Genomic DNA, 18,983 nt, shown 5'->3' with positions numbered 1-18,983 from the left:
CAACCTTAATTAAGTGGGCATACGCTTAATCCTCTTCTAAAAATGAAAAAAAAAAAAAAAGATTAAAATGTAGTGCTTTGTTCCAAATCTAAAGCATATGAAGTTTATGAAATTGGAAACATCTAAGCTGAAACTTAACGTCCATTTAGGGATACGAGGTCAAGTCAAGCATCTTTTTTTTTTATGGAATGTGCTAAGTGCCCTTTCATTTTCTTTTTCATCTTGTTGGTTTTTGCAAATTATGATTTTGGTCTCTATAATTTGGAAAAATTCAACGTTAGTGTTGATCCATTAAATTTCAATTCTGGCGGAAAATTAAAAATCATTTAAAGCTATCAAACATTTGACTAGAATTATGAATTATGATTTCATTCGACCATATAATAATGCCCACTAAATTTGCCCTAAAAGAAAGCTACATCACAACAATATGAGGCTAGCCACAACAAGAGTATCAAACTCATTGAGAGTGTAGATCATTCTCGCTGTTCATGTGAATTGAACTTGAAACCTACTCTAACTAAAAATATTACTAAAATACTGGTAGGTTAGTAGCTCAAAGTTCCTTTCAAGTTTAGAAAAAAATCTTCATAGCTCTGTTCTGTGAGCAGATCCGGAACACCTTGTAAAATAACATCGATTTGGAATCCCATCACCCATCTTGCTTCTTTCCTTCCATAAAAAGCAATTATACTAAAAATTGATCAAGACAAGAAGAATTAACCAACTGCTAGGCCAAATCTTTTATCCCCAATCTCCATTCATCACATCAATCCCAACCCTACACGTGTCAACAAGCCCAGATCTGCATACCAGGTCCCACATTCAACGTAGGTCATCATTTCCAAAGTAACCCTTCAGTCTCCATCTCGCCTTTAGTCAACGAAAACTTCTTCCCCTTCTGTCCCTAACATAAAACCTCTGATTTGTCCTTCTCCCCTTGGTCTGAGAACCGAGCAGAGTGCTCTGTTTTCAGTCCAAACAGAGATTGGAAAATGAAAGCAGGGGCTGTCACATTGTTGTTGGTGAACCTAGCAAGTATTATGCAGAGAGCTGACGAGTCGTTGTTGCCAGGGGTGTACAAAGAGGTGGGGGCCAGTCTGCACACCGACCCAACTGGGTTGGGCTCACTCACTCTGTTCAGATCCATTGTCCAGTCTGCCTGCTACCCACTTGCGGCTTACCTTGCTATGCGCCACAACCGAGCCCATGTCATTGCTCTTGGTGCCTTTCTCTGGGCTGCTGCCACCTTCCTTGTTGGCTTTTCATCCACTTTTCTTCAGGTCTCTCTCTCTCTCTCTGGTTTCTTATTTTCTATGGTGTTTTCAACTTGCAACTTTCTTTTCAAAAATGAAATATTGTGTAATATGGAATAATTATTTTGGTCATCTTTGAGGATCTAAGAGAACCCATGATTTGGATTGGTTAGTTTAGTTAGGCAAGTGATTTTGTTAGTGTTTTATGTTGAGTTGTTTCTCAAATGGGCAATACAAGATGCTGTTTCATGTCTTGTCAAATTATGTTTTTGGGCAACTGTGGAGTTCAATCTTTATTGGTGGCTCAATGGACAGGGATTTTATTGGTATCAATGCTTCAAATTAAGGATTTGGGGGGAAAATCATTGAACTCGGCAAACTTTCAAGTTCTCGTTCAAACGTAAGTCATATTAGAGTGTACTTCATTGTTTTTGTGATGATTCTGTCTAATGGATTTCCTGTTTTACAATAATGGGGATTCTGGATAGTTTACAATTATAAAAGTTTTGAGGAATCAAGCACATTGATGTACAAGAGCATAGAAAAGTAGGACACTTCAAGGAATTCAAAGCAACAATCTAAATGGAAGATGATGCCATTGAAGATGTGTATACGTAACACTATGAACTTTAAGATATCTTAGGAAAAATGAAGAAGGATACAAGGTTAACATTGAAGTTGTCAATGTTCTCTACCTGTTTTACATCAAAAGTCTAAAGTCACAAATGCAGTTGTCCTAACACAGTAAGTTTAATGATAGTGCTTGATAACCCAGCTGTTTCTTTCCTTTTTAGCAAAATTTAGTTTTAGCTCATCCATGACTTCTGAAGCTCATGCTGCATATTCATACCAATCAAGTGTTGCTGCACATTTCATTGTTTTCAAGAGAAGTAATTGGCTCATGACTCATAAATTCAAAGCTATACTAAGATGCTGTGCTTGTCGTGGTGAGGGGCAAAGAGATGAGTGCATGTTTTATCATGGAGCTCATAAGTCTTGATACGAGATAATAAAGCTTAAACAAATTAGAAGTAAACAAGCTCTAAAACATTTTTAACATAAACTTATAAGGTGTAATTGAAAATTGTAGGTAACAAATTCTTCCTGCGTAGTGAATTTCGTTGATTTGCAGTTTGACTTACCAGATTACAATTCAACACTTAGTTGTCTGATTTGGTTGATTAGGTGGCTGTTTCAAGAGGATTAAATGGGATTGGACTTGCCATTGTCACTCCCGCTATTCAGTCTCTTGTTGCGGACTCAACTGATGAGAGCAACCGGGGTACAGCGTTTGGATGGTTACAACTAACAGGAAACCTTGGCTCCATAATTGGTGGTCTTTGTTCTGTACTAATAGCGTCCACTACATTCATGGGTATACCTGGCTGGAGAATAGCATTCCATTTGGTTGGACTCATAAGTGTCATAGTCGGTATATTGGTTCGCCTCTTTGCCAATGATCCGCACTACTTAGAGAGCAATGGTAGAGCTAAAGATATAACTTCACATAAGCCTTTTTCGTCAGAAGTGAAAGACCTGATTAGAGAAGCAAAGTCAGTTATAAGAATCCCGTCTTTTCAAATCCTAATTGCTCAGGGTGTCTTTGGATCATTCCCCTGGTCAGGTTTGTCATTTGCTCCATTGTGGTTAGAACTTATTGGTTTCTCCCACAAAGAAACGGCAGTTCTTTGGACCATATTTATAATTGGTGGCTCACTTGGAAGTGTCTTCGGAGGAATCATGGGCGATGTTCTTGCAAAACCCTTTCCCAATGCTGGGAGGATAGTTCTTTCACAGATAAGCGCGGGTTCAGCCATTCCTTTCGCTGCTATTTTGCTTCTGGTGTTGCCTGATGACCCATCCACAGGATTCGTTCATGGGCTGGTCTTGTTCATTATGGGATGGTTCACTTCCTGGAACGCTCCTGCAACTAACAAGTATGTATCCTTTCCCACTTTGTCCTTTTTCCTTGTCTTCTAGAGCTAACTAGGCAGAGTTATATATATATATAACTTTCCCTGTGTTCTGGTGGGGTGGGGAAGAGGTTATTTGATACAATTGAATTGAAGATTGGATTGGTTGCTTTTCCTAGGATTGTCTGATGAAAGTTTCATACTTCTCTGAGTAACCAATTTATTTAGATTTGTCCTTGTTCACACATTCACACACTAATTAATAATTATTGGAGTCTCAAATAGCTTTCTTCAAGTCTTTCGCACATATGAAACTTGCAGAGGATATTTCTTTTCTGATAATGGGTCAGTTTTATATTGTTCCTTTCACATGTGAACTCATGTAGTCCATTAGATTTGGCCCAATGCTAGTTTGGTTAGTTCCTTCTGTATGTTCTCAAGTTTTCAGAGGTGCTCTTGAGTTCTTGATAATTAGTCAGCTTTAGAAAGTAACATTCAAATTCTTCTCAACTCATTTAGTTAGTCTGAATTGAGTCCGTAAGTTAGTCTGATTAGTTCTATATATGCGTTCACTCGTCTGATAGGTTTGAACAAATACAAAGCTACCATGTCCCATCTTCGACTTAATTATTAATCTTTGACCTTTGCTTTCACTGTTTTTTTTTTCCTTTCCAACAAACAACATTATGGACACTCTTTCATCTACCGAAACATTTATATGCATGATCTGTCAGTAAAAATACACACCCTTCAGTGCACCAACTTTGCATGACCAAGTAAGTTTCCACAATTTATGGTTGGTAAATCATGTCGACTAGAGTTACTTCATGAAAGGGTGATTCCTTTCCTACTATGAGTTATGGTTGGTGAGTCATCCTGACTAATGTTGCATGTTGTCAGTTCTCAAGTGAGACTGGTGCAATTAAAACTAAATTACTGGTAACGAAAGTTTCATATACATCAACCTTCTTGGAACTCTTCAATATGTAAACTTGTTCACAGTCCAATATTTGCAGAGATAGTGCCTGAGAGGTCTCGTACAAGCATCTATGCTCTGGATCAATCTTTCGAATCCATCCTATCATCATTTGCTCCACCGATAGTTGGGATTTTGGCTCAGCATGTTTATGGCTTTAAGCCAATTCCTAAAGGATCATCAAATTCTGTAGAGATTGAAACAGATAGAGAAAATGCTGCATCACTTGCCAAGGCACTATACACAGCTTTGGGCATTCCGATGACACTCTGTGTCTTAATCTACTCCTTCCTTTACTGCACATACCCTAGAGACAGGGACCGGGCGAGAATGCAAGCTTTAGCTGAATCAGAAATGCAAGAGCTGGAAACAGATTGTTCCCGTTTTTCAGGAGAAGAATACTCCGAAGTTCGTGTTTCAGAATCGAAAGTGCTGAATGGAAGTGAGAAAAGCAAAACTGACATGGAATATGGATTGGAGGAGAGCATTGACTTGGATGATACTGACGAGAAGTCCCTGCTTTCCTGTCAGCAGCCGTCGAATCTGAGAGAATAGAAGACCTATGAAGCAGAAGCTAGATTTTGTTCATTCGCTTCCTTTAAACCAACACAAATACAAAAAAGAAAGCTTCATCTGCTTGCTTCGGTAAAGACCGGATGCTCATGAAGTCTCTTTTACTTTAACCCCAAGACAATGTTTGCAATACCACATTTTCTTACTAATATGCATGATTTTACTTGTGAGACTTTCCACGACTACAGAGCAACTATATTGTAAGGTTACATATTGATTCTTGTTGTAATCGCAATTGTTCATTCTTGTATTAATAATAATGTTGTAGTCAGTCAGCGGATTTATATAAGTTCCCCTTTTAGAAATGTGGCTGCAGTTATTTATGCAAAATTCTCATACGTGAAAACCCCAACTTAGAAGTTTGGATGGGGCTTAGTTTGTCTGGGCCGCAACTAAAAGATTGATGGTTTCTTGCAAAGGTCTTAAGCCTATGCCCAGTCCTCAGAGCAGGCATATGATATCAGCCTCTAAAGTCTCAGAATTTTAGTTTATGATGATAAAACACTAAGATTATGATGATAATTAAATGGTTAATCAATTTCCGATCTTGATTTTGATTTTGATATATATAAGTGATTTGTATCGTATTAAGTTACATGCTAATATGTATTTGAAAATTGATCTGTTTTGTAATAACATTGGTGTCAAAGCATCAAGACAATTCTTCCATCATTCTTTTCTATTACATGGTTGGTGGTAATACACTAAACTCACACACAAAACACGGATGCTAGGACTCGAACCCAAAATCTTACATGGTGAAATAATTGCTCCAAACCACTACACTAGTTACCCTTCTTACAAACAGTTATTTGTTAACTCTGTCATTCCCTGCCTTATAGCCTACCACTCTTTTCTTTTTCCTAATCAAAAAATAATAATAATGATCATTCCATTCCTATTTATTTGATATTTAATATAAACCACAAGAGAAAATAAGCATAAGCATAACATATTAACCAATCAGCTCTAAATTATTTGCTGATCATCTGTTAACTTTGTATTGAGTAGAATCCAACCGGTCATCCATTTGGGCCCTTTGTGGTTCCTTTTCATCATGCTTGGGCCCTCCTTTGTTTTGGAACAAGGAGGAATAAGAAGCAAACTAATGGGAAGAAAATGAGATGAGGGCAAGAAAACAATTTTTAAAGAAACCAAATTTAAACTTATTACTTGTATCAAATTTCAAGAACTCAAAAGTCTATTTCCCATCCGAAAACAATCATGACAATTGGCCCTTATAGTTATAGCTTCAACCTAGGTGTTTTATTTCCACTTTCTTTTTTGCGGGAGGGGTAGAGGGAAAGGGGGCCTGATTTAGCTTAGCCAAGCTTTGTACCTAATTGTCTGTGAATTTTTATTTTATTTATTATAAAAGTGATATTCTAAATTAATCTAATTTACGGGAAAGTGAATTCGAATTTAAATGTAAAGAGACCGATTTACTGTCTTAATTAATTGACTTAACTCGCAATTTTTTTTTCATTTTTTTTTTCTTTTTGGGTAGTGAGGTAGGGACATAGCTGAGTCAGTTGGCATGATTAATATGGGCTCAGGGAATTAGAATCATGAAGAGGGAGCAACCATGATGGAACAAAGGACGGTTGCATTTGGCAAAGGCCCCACACTCTATGCCATCTCTCTCTCTCTCTCTCTCTCTCTCTCTCTCTCTCTCTCTCTCATCGCTTTATCATGACTTGCTTTGTCCTTGTGCTTGTGCTTGTGCTTGTGCAGTGCATATTCTCGATGTCAATGGGCTTCTCTCTCTCTCTCTCTCTCTCTCACTCTCTCTCTCTCTCTACCTTGTGTTCCTGTCTGTGTGTATTTATCTTCTCTGAGCTTTTACTGGGGGGAGACAGTTGACAAATCTAATCAAAATTGATGGTGCACCAAACCAAGCTAAAAGTAGTGCCTGCTTCTGCTTCTACTGCTTCAGCTGCTTTGGGCTTCAAGCTTTGCCTTGCATGCCGCCAGTGCATCATCCGCGTGTGCTGCTCTCTTCTGTACGTACGTGCATCTAGGCAAAAGCTTGAGAGCCACATAATTGCCACTGACTTAACTATAACCAAAACCAATACAATACAAAACACAAATAATTCCTCACGCCATTTAATTTTTATTTTATTTTTAAAAGAGAGGTAACCACATGCCATTTCAGTAGTGATGATCAATTTCACGCACTGATCTTTGCTTTATTGATATTTGTCACAAGTCAATTGAAATAACTCTAGATTTATCTCATATTAATGTGAGTATGAAATCTATTTGTGGTAACGCTACGTTGTCGTAGCATGATTTTGATGTCACATATATAGGTTGTAAATGTTAATTTATTTAAGAATTTATATCATTTCTTGTATATAAAAAAATTAAAAAAAAAAAGAAGCGGAAGGTATATGATGTAACGACATGTCTTTGTGTAATAACTTTATTAGGGTTCTAGTTTTTATGAGTTTGAGGACTGCGAGTTGCTTTTAATCTTGAGAAATTATAATGAGGCCAATACGGTACCACATCTCAAATAGTCCTTCCATAATTATTTAGCTTTTATTGTGCGATAAAGGAAGCCATCAAAGTCTAATTATTTTGATTGTTGAAGATTTGGATACTCGTGGGTTGTGAACAAAATTGTTATGGTTAAAGTCCAAAAGAGTAGGTAACTTTTGAGATCATGGTGAGGCAGCATTGATAAGTGGATATGTAGTCACAATCCCGATAATTTATTTTCCAATTGGTCCAGAAATGAATCCATCCTTGTAGAAATGAACAAATTATTCATTACTTTATAATCAAATTTGGAAAATTAAAGAGCATAAGATTCGAGAGAGGCTATTTCCACTTGATAAACTAAAACCTAAAGAATGAAAAAAGAAATCTATGCTCAACTGTTGCCGCATGAGTGCCTCTGTGGGTTGTATTTTTCAGTACCTGTAAGAGTTTGTGGGAACTGGAGACATCATAATTTGAGGAGCTGGATGTTAGTAAACAATGGTGTTGGCAGACAATGTAGGGTTAATGAAAATCACCTCTGACCCACTAAAGCAGACACAAGAGATAATGTGAAAAATCTTATTATAAGCACTACTAGTACTGAAGTAGGAATTCTGCAACCAATCTCTATTACTTTCTGAAAATAGTTTACAGTGATTAGGCAATAATTTTTTTTGTTTAAAACTATTGAAGGACGATCCAAGGGAAAGAGGTGGAGGTGATGGTAGTGGAAGTTGTTGGAGGTGGAGGTGGTGGTAGTGGTGGTGGTGGTGATGGAGGTGGAGGTGATGGTGGTGGTGGGAGGTGGCGGTAATGGTGGTGGAAGAGGTGATGGTAAGGGTGGAGGTGGTGGTGGGTGGTGGTAAACAATGTCTATTTAAAAAATTTAATGATTGTATTATGCGAATTGAAAAAATACATCAAAGGCTTTTATCTGCTTCTTATGAAAGAAACTTTTAAAATTAACATAGAGGTTCTTGTTAGGAGGCCATTTCTTTTAAAATATTCAGGATATTTTATTTGTATCAAACACCTTAAACTACTTAAGGTACCTTTTTTTTTTCCCCCCCCCTAGCCGAACCTTGATGGTACGAGGATAAATTTTATTAAATAAAAATCAAACTAGTACAATGAGGGACAACCTGAAATAAAAAGGACCCTGAAATAAAAGCACAACAATTAACGAAAACGATAACAAGTAAATGAAGAAAGATCCTGAACATAAGCATTGGCAGCACATGAAGGAACTTGTGACCACCAATAATAAGCATCATGAGTCGCACCAAAATTAGCCAATGCATCAGTCGCACAACCTCACGAAAAATATGGGAGACAAAAAAATTCATCTGATGAAGTTTCTAACAATTATTCCAAGCAATCTGTAAATACCAAGGAACATCTGAAGGAGATGAAATATAATGAAGCACCAAGTTAGTTGTGTTTGGTGTTTTTTTTTTAAGTTGAGAAATTCTAAGATTACATTCATAATTCAACTAAAAAAACCACTAGCCACGAATGGCTAATACAAACTAGCGATAAAGGGCCATTACAATACAAAGCGATCTAATATCAAACTTAAGACAATTTGGGGCTCCTCCACTAACGATCACACAATATTGAAGAAACTCTGGCATAGGCATCCCAACTAAGAGTGCAAACTCAGAATAACCAAAAATAGATAAAGCTTGAAAAAATCAAGTCATAACAATACAAATAAAACTATCACAAAGCAAAGAAAGGATAGGTGAAAATTTCTCGCAAAATGAGAGGTGAAACCTACACAAAAACCTCAAAGAGTCTTTGCGACTTATTCCAAACATGAAGAAACCGCAAAAAGGATGGTGGCAGAGATCCGAGACCAAAACGCAGGTGGAGATTCGATGCCGAGATGGAGGTAATATATTCCAAACATTGGATTTATAGGTGTATAAATTGTTTCTTGTTTTACTTTCCTCATATTTGGGATTCATGGTATACGATAACATGGTGTCTTCCGTGTAACACCCTAGGTTTTGCTAGCATGTTGAATCCCACATCAGTAAACTACTGGGTATGTTTGTGTAAATATCTCTAGGGGAAAATTCGCGGATGAAGCTTTTCTCACTTGATCGTCCTTCTTCTAGATTCCCTGCCAGATAAAAAGAAAACAATCGGAAAACTACCGTTATGGTTTTAGCCAAGGGCCCTTCGATGCTTAAGTCAGTAAATAACATGGGGTATTTTTGAAAGATACAGAGTTTTCTCTACGGGAGAGATGAGTGGTGGCGTGAGAGCCAATAGAGGGGGAGAGGCTGCGACAACTAGGGTGGCCGGCCTCAAGTGTGAGTGGGAGAGAGTGAGGGTCGACTAGAGAGAGAGAGAGAGAGAGAGAGAGAGAGTGTGTGTGTGTGTGTGTGTGTGTGTGTGTGTGTGTGTGTGTGATCTCTAGGGTTTATGAAAAATTACATTCTTTGTGTCTCCATTTAGCTTAAATAGCTTCCCATTTTGTAACCTTCTCTTGTCCAATTAAGGAGGGAATAATTCTCTTTTATGGGATTATTCCTTTCCTTAAGTAATTGGGTGGAGAGGATCAAAGGGATCTAGTGCAATTTACTCCCTTGTCTAAATAAAATAACTCCTCTATTAATTATATTAATAAACCAAATTAATTGATTTAACTAATATAATTTAGGGCAACTTTATTTTTCACGTGGCGTTGCCCGATTGGACGACGAATACTTTTACTCCCGCAAGGTTGATCTAGGCTCATAAGTTATGGCATGGAGCCTCATTAATGACTAGTGCTTTTGAGGTATAGCGCCGAGGTGACATGCATTTCCCTGGGTCGTGACAGATGATATCAGAGCCAACCTCGTGGGTTGCATTATGTGGGCTAGAGGCACAAGTGTCAATCTTGATGAGATGAGATTAGATGAGGACACCAAGCATTTAAGTGGAAGAGTATGTAACACCACAAGTTCTACTAGCGTGTGAGTCCCATCTCGGTAAAATACTCGATGGAGTTGAGCTTCAACCTCATTAGTGACTAATCATTTTGAAATAAAATACCCGATGTGGCGTGCTCTTCTTGAGTCATGACATTTTGAGTGGTTGGTTTCTAACCATTCAAAGTCTAGCAGATGCCTAGAACCCTTTGCATTGGAGGTGGCCTAATAAGAATCAAATCACATTTCTGTCAACAAAAAAAAAAAAGAACCCCTCACTTTTTAAACCCTGTTAGAAATTGTAAGAATCTCCTCCAAAATCTCATAACATGATTATTCTATATAGCAATATGATTATTCTATAAATACTAAACTTTTTGTCTTCATCTAGTGTTTGGCACTTGAATATATGCTTTCCAAGTGAGGGAATGGTTTCAAAGTAGAGAGAGGAGGGAATGGTGCCAGCCTTTTGGTGCAGGGGATGCCAAAAGTTGAATATCTTTTTGAGTTTACAGGCTCAAAAATGTAGGGCAGTATTATTATAGAGTGAGAGATAACTTTTCCAGTTTGCCTTACTGTTTCTGCGTTTGACATTTCTTCCCTATGGGCTGAGATGAAACAAACAGCCATCATTGCAAATGAGCAAAGGTTTTATTCACAAGCATGGGCCACCATGATGGCAAAACAAGTGTCACCCTCTTCTCTCTCGAACGGCCTGGTCTGGCCCTTCAAAATCTCTCCAAAATCCCATGCCTAATCATTTTAGGTTTATTTACTGCATTTATTTTGAAAATAAAAAAGATTTGATTTGTGAAAGAAAGTGAGAAAAGAGGAACCCTTTTTGAAAAGAGAGAATTCGAAAATTTTTGAAAGCGGTTTTGCATATACCCCTCTCATCATTCCAAATTTAAACCAAGGGTGAAAAAAAGATGCATAATTGAAGTGAAAAAGATCATGATCTATCAATCAACAAATGAAAAAAGATTATCGACTTTCACATGGATCACCGTTTCATGTTATCTTAATCATAACAATTCCAAAGGAGTGATTGAAAGTACTTCAACTTTTTCCCAATCCATAAATTTCAAAATTGAAGCATTCTTTTGGTTGGTTTTCAAATGTAAAGACAACCCCTTTTGGCGGGAGATTAGGGAAATCTTTTGCCATAATACTGTTTGACAAAAAGTGTACCCAAACCAACCAATAAGGGTTGGTTCAGTTGGTAAGGTCCCTATACTGTGTGTAGCCCTGTTAGTGTTCAAATCTCACTGTCAGTAGTTCTCATTAGTGCGCAATTTGTAATTTATTACATAAATTCATACTGATGGCAGATGGCAACTGGTAGTTGAGTGCCACACGTAAATCCTTCCGGCTTGAGGTTGTGGGTATGCTCTGACGCTGGTAGTGAGAGTAGCCAATCTCCCTTTAAAAAAATTTCATTTAAAATAAAATTTAAAAAAAAAAGTGTACCCAAACCCCATTTAGTATTTTACTGTACGCTCGAGCAAGGAAGATTTGTTATATGAAAGACAAGGAGAGCTGAGACAAAAGAAAAAAAAAAGTGTATGGGAGAGTTACAACGATGCATGCTCGTACTATATATGAATTTTTTTGTACGTATTTGTGCAAAAACAAGATCTCACTAATATTCTTGATCGCTCTGGTTGAAAAATCGTTCGAAAAAAATAACTTTTAAAAATACGGAAACATTTACTAAATAGTAAATTTTATGTTTCTGTTTGATAGCGATTTTGGGTACTTTTATCAATTTTCAGTGGCTTAAATTTGTAGAATCACATCGCTATCACGTATGCATATTCACAGCTAAAGATGAAACTAATTGGATAATTGTTAGATACAAATGATAGTCTAAAATTATAAGGAGAATGTAGGTTTCTTATAATCTTTATCTAAGTGATGTGGGAATTCAAACTTGAAACAACTGGTCTGTCCGCAATTGCTAGGGTGCTTTTTCGTTTTTAGCATGTGATATGTGTAGCTCAGATTAGTTCAATGATGTCAGCACACATGCCCCATATATGTAATAAAATCTTTTGATTTAAAAAAAAAAAAAAAGAGTTGAAAGTAACATATATATATATATACCCAAGGGAAAAACAAAAAGGTCACATATTTTTATGGTGTAATAATCTTAGGGTATGAAAAAGAAAAGTGCAAAACTTGGTGAATTTGCAATTAATTTTTGTGGTTGTACAGAAGAGACAATAATCGGAATTTGTGTGGCTACCTTGTCCCAGAAGTACATGCATCAAGTGTTTTATCGCATTTCTTTTTTCTTACTGTTTGAGTACAAGCATGAAGACATTTACGTATGAAATGAACAAAAGTATTATGTGCGCATTCATGATTATCTAATGGAGTGCAACGTATGGACGATCCTCTATGGTTTTGTATAATGGGCATCTACGAGTAATTTATGTATGTGCCGAATTAGTGTATCATCCAATACACATATAATATGTAAAAATATTCTTCAATATATATAGAATATGAAAATAAAATATTTTCATACGTCCTATGTGTATTGCATGGTACACCACCATCCCGAAAAATACAAAAATTTATTGGCATCTATATATATATATATATATATATATATATATCTTTCTTTAATTTAATAAAAATGAAAAGAACAAAAAAAGTTTGGAAACACAAGCACATGAAAGATATTTGATTCGTATAATAAGAGATTGCGGCGGCTAACTATACCCCAAATCACGCCACCAATCACTCCTAGACATCATATAAAATATTCAGAAAATATAAAAAAATAAAAATTTTGAAAGAATATTATGAAAATGGAGGGGTGGAGAATAATAAAGCAAGCAAGCAGACAAACCTCTCAGACCATTTGGTAGATTTTTCTTCTTTCTTCTTCTTCTTCTTCTTCTTCTTCTTCGTTTCAGATAAGATTGAAATCACATGGCACAAAAAAGAGAAGGTACGAGGAAAACTATTAAGCTGTTCATGGTTGGTGGGCTTATAATAAATATTCTATCTGAACCGTCATAAATCGATCCAGAGATTCTGGTTTACACAGGACTTGTTTTCAGACTTTGATGACATATATATATATATATATATATATAATCAAACTAACAGCATTTTAATTACTGTTCGAACCACAAATTGACAAAAGAAAAAACCCAAGATGGTTCGTGTATGGAAGTGTATGAAAATATATGAAAAAAGAAAGAGAGAGAGAGAGAGAGTCTATTATTTACATACAAATATTAACTAGAAAAGGAGAAACAAAAAAGAGAAGAAAAAAAAAAAAAAAAAGTGTTCAATTATGTTGGTCGTGGTCATGGTTAAAGACAAACACAAAGATTCTGTGAAACTTTTCTCATGATTTGGGGTGTAAAAGCCTAATCTGAGGAGCAAATCCATGATTCTACCATACCTTCACTTCTAGCAGCAGCAGCAGCCACATTCTGATCCTGCGCCTTATCGCCATGGATAATATTATTGGACGAAGAACCAGCAGAGTAATTTAGCTTCCCGTTGCCGTAATTCCCATTGATGGATCTCATCAGACCTTGATGATCAACATTGTTGTTGTCAATGTTGGTCTTGTTGTTGTTGCTGGGCCCTGTTCCGTTACCCCAGTTGGAATTACTGTCGTGCCTCGAGAGCGCGGCATCCGAGGAGGATACGATGTTGTTGGGAAGCACATTGAGCTGCTGCTGGGTCAAGCCAAAATGGTCCAAAGAGCCTTGGTGATGGTGGTGGTGAGGTGTCTTGGAGGCAAGGAGATCATTCGGAGAATTAATGGGCAGTGAGTATTTAGGCTGCTGCTGCTGATGTTGGGGTTGAAAGAGGGACTGGAAATTAAGAACTGAGGAGGAGGAGGGTGATGGGTTTTGCTGCATATTGAGGAGATTATTGTGGTGGTTAGTGGCACTTGAATTAGTTGAGGGTAAGTTTGGATGATCAAGAATGGAAGAAGAAGATGGTGGTTGGTGAGAGACTTTGTGAGCAAAAGGCCTCAAAAGGTAAGAAGGAGGTGAAGGCTCCAAACCCAAACCCCCTCCTCCTCCTCCTCCTCCTCCTCCAGCTGATCTCATGAGGGCAGAGGCGGCAGCAGCTGAGCTAAAGAGATCCAGTCTGCTTCTCGGGAAAGGCGAGGAGGATGTAAATGGAGGAGCAGGGATACCTGTAAATTCCTGAACCATGGCTCTGAAATTTGTGGTGTCTGTTGTCAGCACAGTCGTCGGTGCGCGCCTCGACGCTCTCGACCTCTTCTTCGGGTTCCGAACGACTCCGTTGCTGTTGCTGTTGTTGTTGTTGCTGTTACTGTTGATGTTGTGGGTTTGGTTGTTTGGAGCCGAAGAAGAAGCCGAAACGTTTTGGTGATCATGCGGGATCTGAAGAGCCGCAAAAGTAGACGAGCCGCCTCCGCCGCCGCCACCGCCTCTGCTTTGTCCTAATTGATTAATATTGGGGTTGGTCAAAAAGGGTTGGCTTAGGCCACCGAGATCGGTGGGATTCGGGTCGGATCTTAGGGTTTTGGACCACGCCATGTCGAAATTGAGAAGCGGGTTCGGGTTCGTGAGCCTGGAGGATAATGGATCGAACATGTTTGATAGAGGGTCTAGGTGGTGATGGGTTTGTTGGTGGTGGTGGTGGTGGTGATGTGGCGGTGCGTGGCTAGACATGTGGCCGAGTTGACTCGGTGGGTTACTCAGTAGAGCGGAGATTGACTCGGCCCGCGAGTCGTACTCGTCATCGCCGCCGCTGGAGGACTGCATACTTCCACTACCAGAATCCATGAGAGAGAGAGAGAGAGAGAGAAAAGGAAAGACGTGAAGGGGGACAAAGATATGGAGGAGGTGAGAGATATTTAGTTACTTAAAATACAAAGCTCAATTAAGAAGAGGAGAGAGAAAGAGAGAGCTGAAACTGTGAGGTAAGCTGATGAGAAAGTACCAACTATGAGAAGCCATATATGAAAGCTAGCTCTGTGAGATCTGCAAAGCAAAGGAGTACAGTGCTTTGGTTTGGTTTGGTTCTTGTGCTTTATCTGGGAGCTGCAAAAGGGTATGCGTGAAGAAGAGAATAAACAGCCTACGGAAATTGATGGTTGCAGAAAGAGACAGTTTCAAAAATACATATGAAAGCTAGCTAGCTCTTCTGCCCCTCTTCTTTTTTACTATTTTTGGGTTAAGATCAATTAGGGTTTCAAACAAAGGGTTGCTGCTGATAACAGAGATGCTAAAAGGAGAGAGAAGGAGAGAGGGAGAGAGAGAGAGAGAGAGAGAGAGAAAAAAAAAAAGAAGAAAAAGGGGTTGTTCTCTAGCCTTTTCTCTTCCCTAAAAGAGAAGCTACTTCTCTGCTTGAGGTTCCACTCAAAAGATCAGGGTGGGGTAGCCGTAAGTGTTTGAGAGAGAGAGAGAGAGAGAGAGAGGGGGGCAACTGGTCAAAGTAAGTAAGAGTTGTGGTTTTGATTCGCAGTGTGAAAAGAAGAAAAGAGATATGAGGTTTAGGAAGCTGTTAAAAATTATAATAATAATTAATTAGTTAAAAAATTAATTAATTCAGCGAATGTCATATTTTAATTTATTTGGAATATTATGAGGTGGGCAGGCAGGCAAGCAAGCAACCAAATCTGGGAAGATGGTTGTTGAATGGTATGTGTAAAGGTCAGAGAACCCACCATCACCACCGTTACTTTTAAAAAGCCTTCCAAACAAAAAAAATTCAAAACAAAAACCAAGTAAATTAATAAAAGCCCAAATCATTTTCGCTAATTATTGTTCTATATGTCAAACCTTTTCTAATTTCTGATCACAATTAGGCTCAGTGTTAGGTTTAATTATGCCAAAGTAAGTTCATTAACTACCTAACTCTTCTTTGTTTCTTTTCCTAAATTTAAACCATGGAAAATATTTTACCCTGCAGCTTTGACTATGTCAGCAACTTGACATAAAAATATCAGTCCATCAGAGGAAGAAAAAAATCAAAATCAAAATATAAATCTGGGTTATTATTGAAGAACCTCAGAGAATCTTTCAGTCTTCCTCTGCAGAAAACGTATAGATGGAAGTCATGATTTATCTCCCTGATATTTTTATACTCCTTGCAAATTTTTCTTCCACTTTGTGTGTTTCTTTAATGGAAAATAACTGTTTGGAAGAAAGAAGAAGAAAGAAATCTACAAATCTGTATTTTGGATAGATCAGTTCAACAACATCTAGGTTCGCTGCAACCATCAAAACTAAAAAAGAACTAACAAATATTAAATCCCACATTTATCATATCCTTTTTCATATTAAATAATCATATTTAATGACACTTAAATAAACACAACTTGGGTTTTAGATGCATAAACGTCATTATCGTTCTTTACATTGTACTTCCATTTTATTTTATATACAAGCGATAATCTACTTTCAACTAATCTAAATTGTGAAGAGGAGGATTCGAACTCGGATGCAGAGTGGAGAGCACATCCATCTTAACCAACTTGACTAAGCCTAAGTCTGTCACATTATATACTTTATAATTTTCAATATTTACATGGTTTCCATCATAAATTATTAATATTATTACTTACTTTAGCAAACAAAACCCTACAGAACAAAACCCTAACCCTAAAATTTGGACAATTGCAGACCGTAATGTGCATGTCATTTTGCTCTTTCATGAGCTCATCATGTGGATCCACGTGGCGTTTATTAACCTCAAATCAATTACCTAATTATGTCTTATTTAAGTTACTTGAACCTGTGAAACTGCTTTTGTTTTTAACTGTAAGTGGGGCCCGATCTCCTCCGCCAACTACAAAGATTAAGATCGATCAAAATTTTGGGTTTGATGGGACCTCCATCATTTTCAATGAACCTGTACCTCACACAAGGAGACGCAATTGCATCCAAACCTTGTGATTGATCTGGACCGTTGGATTTGACGGGATCTTCCGCTTCCAAAAGTTAGTGTACGCACTTGATAAAGGCATATTGAGAATTCTACCCAGGTCCCATAACGTGGCGTATTTGAATGTATTCTTTTCTTTTTCTTCAAGTATTTAAATGTAGGGAGAAATTTAGCAATGGAATCTCAACTTTCAACATGGCCTTAAAAGTTAGTAGTGTGCGTTGGACGTGATGGAAATTAAAATACTTGGTGAGACATTGGGCATGAATTAAAAGTTTATGGGGCTCAAAATTAAATTAAAATTTCAAAGGGCAAAGTAAAATTCAGAAGTATTTAAAAAATCGTATTAGTTATTATGTGAGGGTATCCAAACATATTAAATCGTACTATTTGAAAAATACTATTTATGGAGAAACACTCGTGTTGATAAAATGTCTTAAAATTAAGAGAGAGAAAAATGAGGAGATAAATTAGAGGATTGGAAATAGTGGGTATAGAAGACTACATATATACATGATTAGGGTATACTTGTGGTCAGCCATGATTTACAACTGTCCATTATTGAGTGGATGAATAATTTAGTTGAAAAATGACATGTGTTCAAATTTGTTGATAAATCTTTAATTCATGTAATCTTTTAACTAGGTTATTTTCTGACTTGGAATGTATTTATCATATGAAGAAAACACTTTCATATAAGTTTTTCTTCGTGAACATGTATAATTTTACCATCCAAAATTTATTTTTATTTTGTCCTATGTTTTATTGCATGTATAATCCAAAAGACATTATTGTCTTCGTGATTGATTGTGACGAATAAGTCGGGGTGAGTATAACAGGATTTTTTTATTGTTGACAATGACGATATTAGTTCGAACTATTTTAATGTACGAGGAGGGAGTTCAAAATTGAGTACAAGAGGACAGACACACTACCTTAATCAACTAACCTAACCCACATATACTAAACTTGTATTTATAATAAAGTGAAGCAAATAAAATTAACACTGCCCCAAAAATATTCTCCAAATCAAAATTTCTTCAACACTACTAAGTAGAATATTTTCTTTTGTCTTATTTTTTGCCTTTTTTTTAAAAAAAATAAATTTATTTCTGGTGTGGTTTCCTCTCTGGTGTTATTGTATGCCTGCCAGACATCCAAAAGATATACGAATAGAAAGTTCACTTAGCTGCATATAATTTCTAACCAAAAAAAAAAAGGGCACTGAAAAGAAAGAAGAGAATACAAGAAAGTAAGATATTTTATAAAGAAAATTTGGTCAGCGGTAATACAATCACCACATTTTATTATTGACTTTACAGAGTTTTTCTATTTGGACCCAACAAAGTTCCAAGCCCACCCGACAAAATGCTTCTGGACAATTTTACTCTCCAAAAACTCACATACCCAATTAAGAGTCTCTCTCTCTCTCTAAACAAGTTTTATTATCAAAATTGTTGCTTGAGCTCATTGGTAAGTTAAATTCAAAATGAAAACAGAGTCTCTCCTGCTGGTTTGGGTCAAACCCTTATAAAATTCAACAAGGTGGTCCTAAATGGTTGCAGAGAAGAAGATGTTTAGTGGGACATATGACTCTATTTATTAAACTAGTGGGATGAGTTTGACGGTTGACTTGTCCTGAGGATCTCCCACACATGACCCGAGGCTCTGACTATCTACCAGAGCTTTGACAAACTGTACACATCACACCCAGAGAGAGCATGTGGTAAATCACTTGTTCAGTTTCTGGACTTCTAATTCAGTCCAACTTAAGCAGAAGACCAATTCAAGCCCAAGTCCAAGCTCAATTGAAACTTGTGACAGGTTTATTTATGGAAATGTGTTCCGCTTGCATGGCTACAGATAATTGTATGTTCTGACACCTGTGATATATGCAAAGGCCTCAAATGTGCAAGCAAAATCTGCAGCAGTTTCATATGAGAAATAGATAAAG

General features: G+C 37.1%; 2 protein-coding genes across 3 annotated transcripts; one reads left to right on the top strand and one right to left on the bottom strand.

Moving 5' to 3' along the window:
- Window positions 1-963: 963 nt before the first annotated feature.
- On the top strand, window positions 964-5,000 carry LOC117631695. Of its 2 annotated transcripts, none has more exons than XM_034364972.1 (3): window positions 964-1,283; window positions 2,442-3,193; window positions 4,172-5,000. In XM_034364972.1, exons 1-3 carry the CDS (start codon window positions 996-998, stop codon window positions 4,698-4,700), a joined length of 1,569 nt encoding a protein of 522 aa, XP_034220863.1. In that variant the 5' UTR covers window positions 964-995; the 3' UTR covers window positions 4,701-5,000. The 2 variants fall into 2 exon arrangements, with proteins under 2 accessions (XP_034220863.1, XP_034220864.1); XM_034364973.1 differs by having other exon boundaries at window positions 4,186-4,299.
- A 7,720-nt stretch (window positions 5,001-12,720) lies between these two features.
- LOC117629572 (homeobox protein 5) lies at window positions 12,721-15,557 on the bottom strand. Its single transcript, XM_034362094.1, has 2 exons — window positions 12,993-15,557; window positions 12,721-12,886 (listed from the first exon to the last, which is right to left on the bottom strand). Exon 1 carries the CDS (start codon window positions 14,923-14,925, stop codon window positions 13,522-13,524), a length of 1,404 nt encoding a protein of 467 aa, XP_034217985.1. The 5' UTR covers window positions 14,926-15,557; the 3' UTR covers window positions 12,721-12,886; window positions 12,993-13,521.
- Between the last annotated feature and the right edge of the window lie 3,426 nt (window positions 15,558-18,983).

The sequence above is a fragment of the Prunus dulcis genome, chromosome 6 (assembly GCF_902201215.1).
Source record: "Prunus dulcis chromosome 6, ALMONDv2, whole genome shotgun sequence".
In the NCBI taxonomy this organism is placed as follows: domain Eukaryota; kingdom Viridiplantae; phylum Streptophyta; class Magnoliopsida; order Rosales; family Rosaceae; genus Prunus; species Prunus dulcis.
This window is presented reverse-complemented; position numbering and strand designations above follow the sequence as displayed.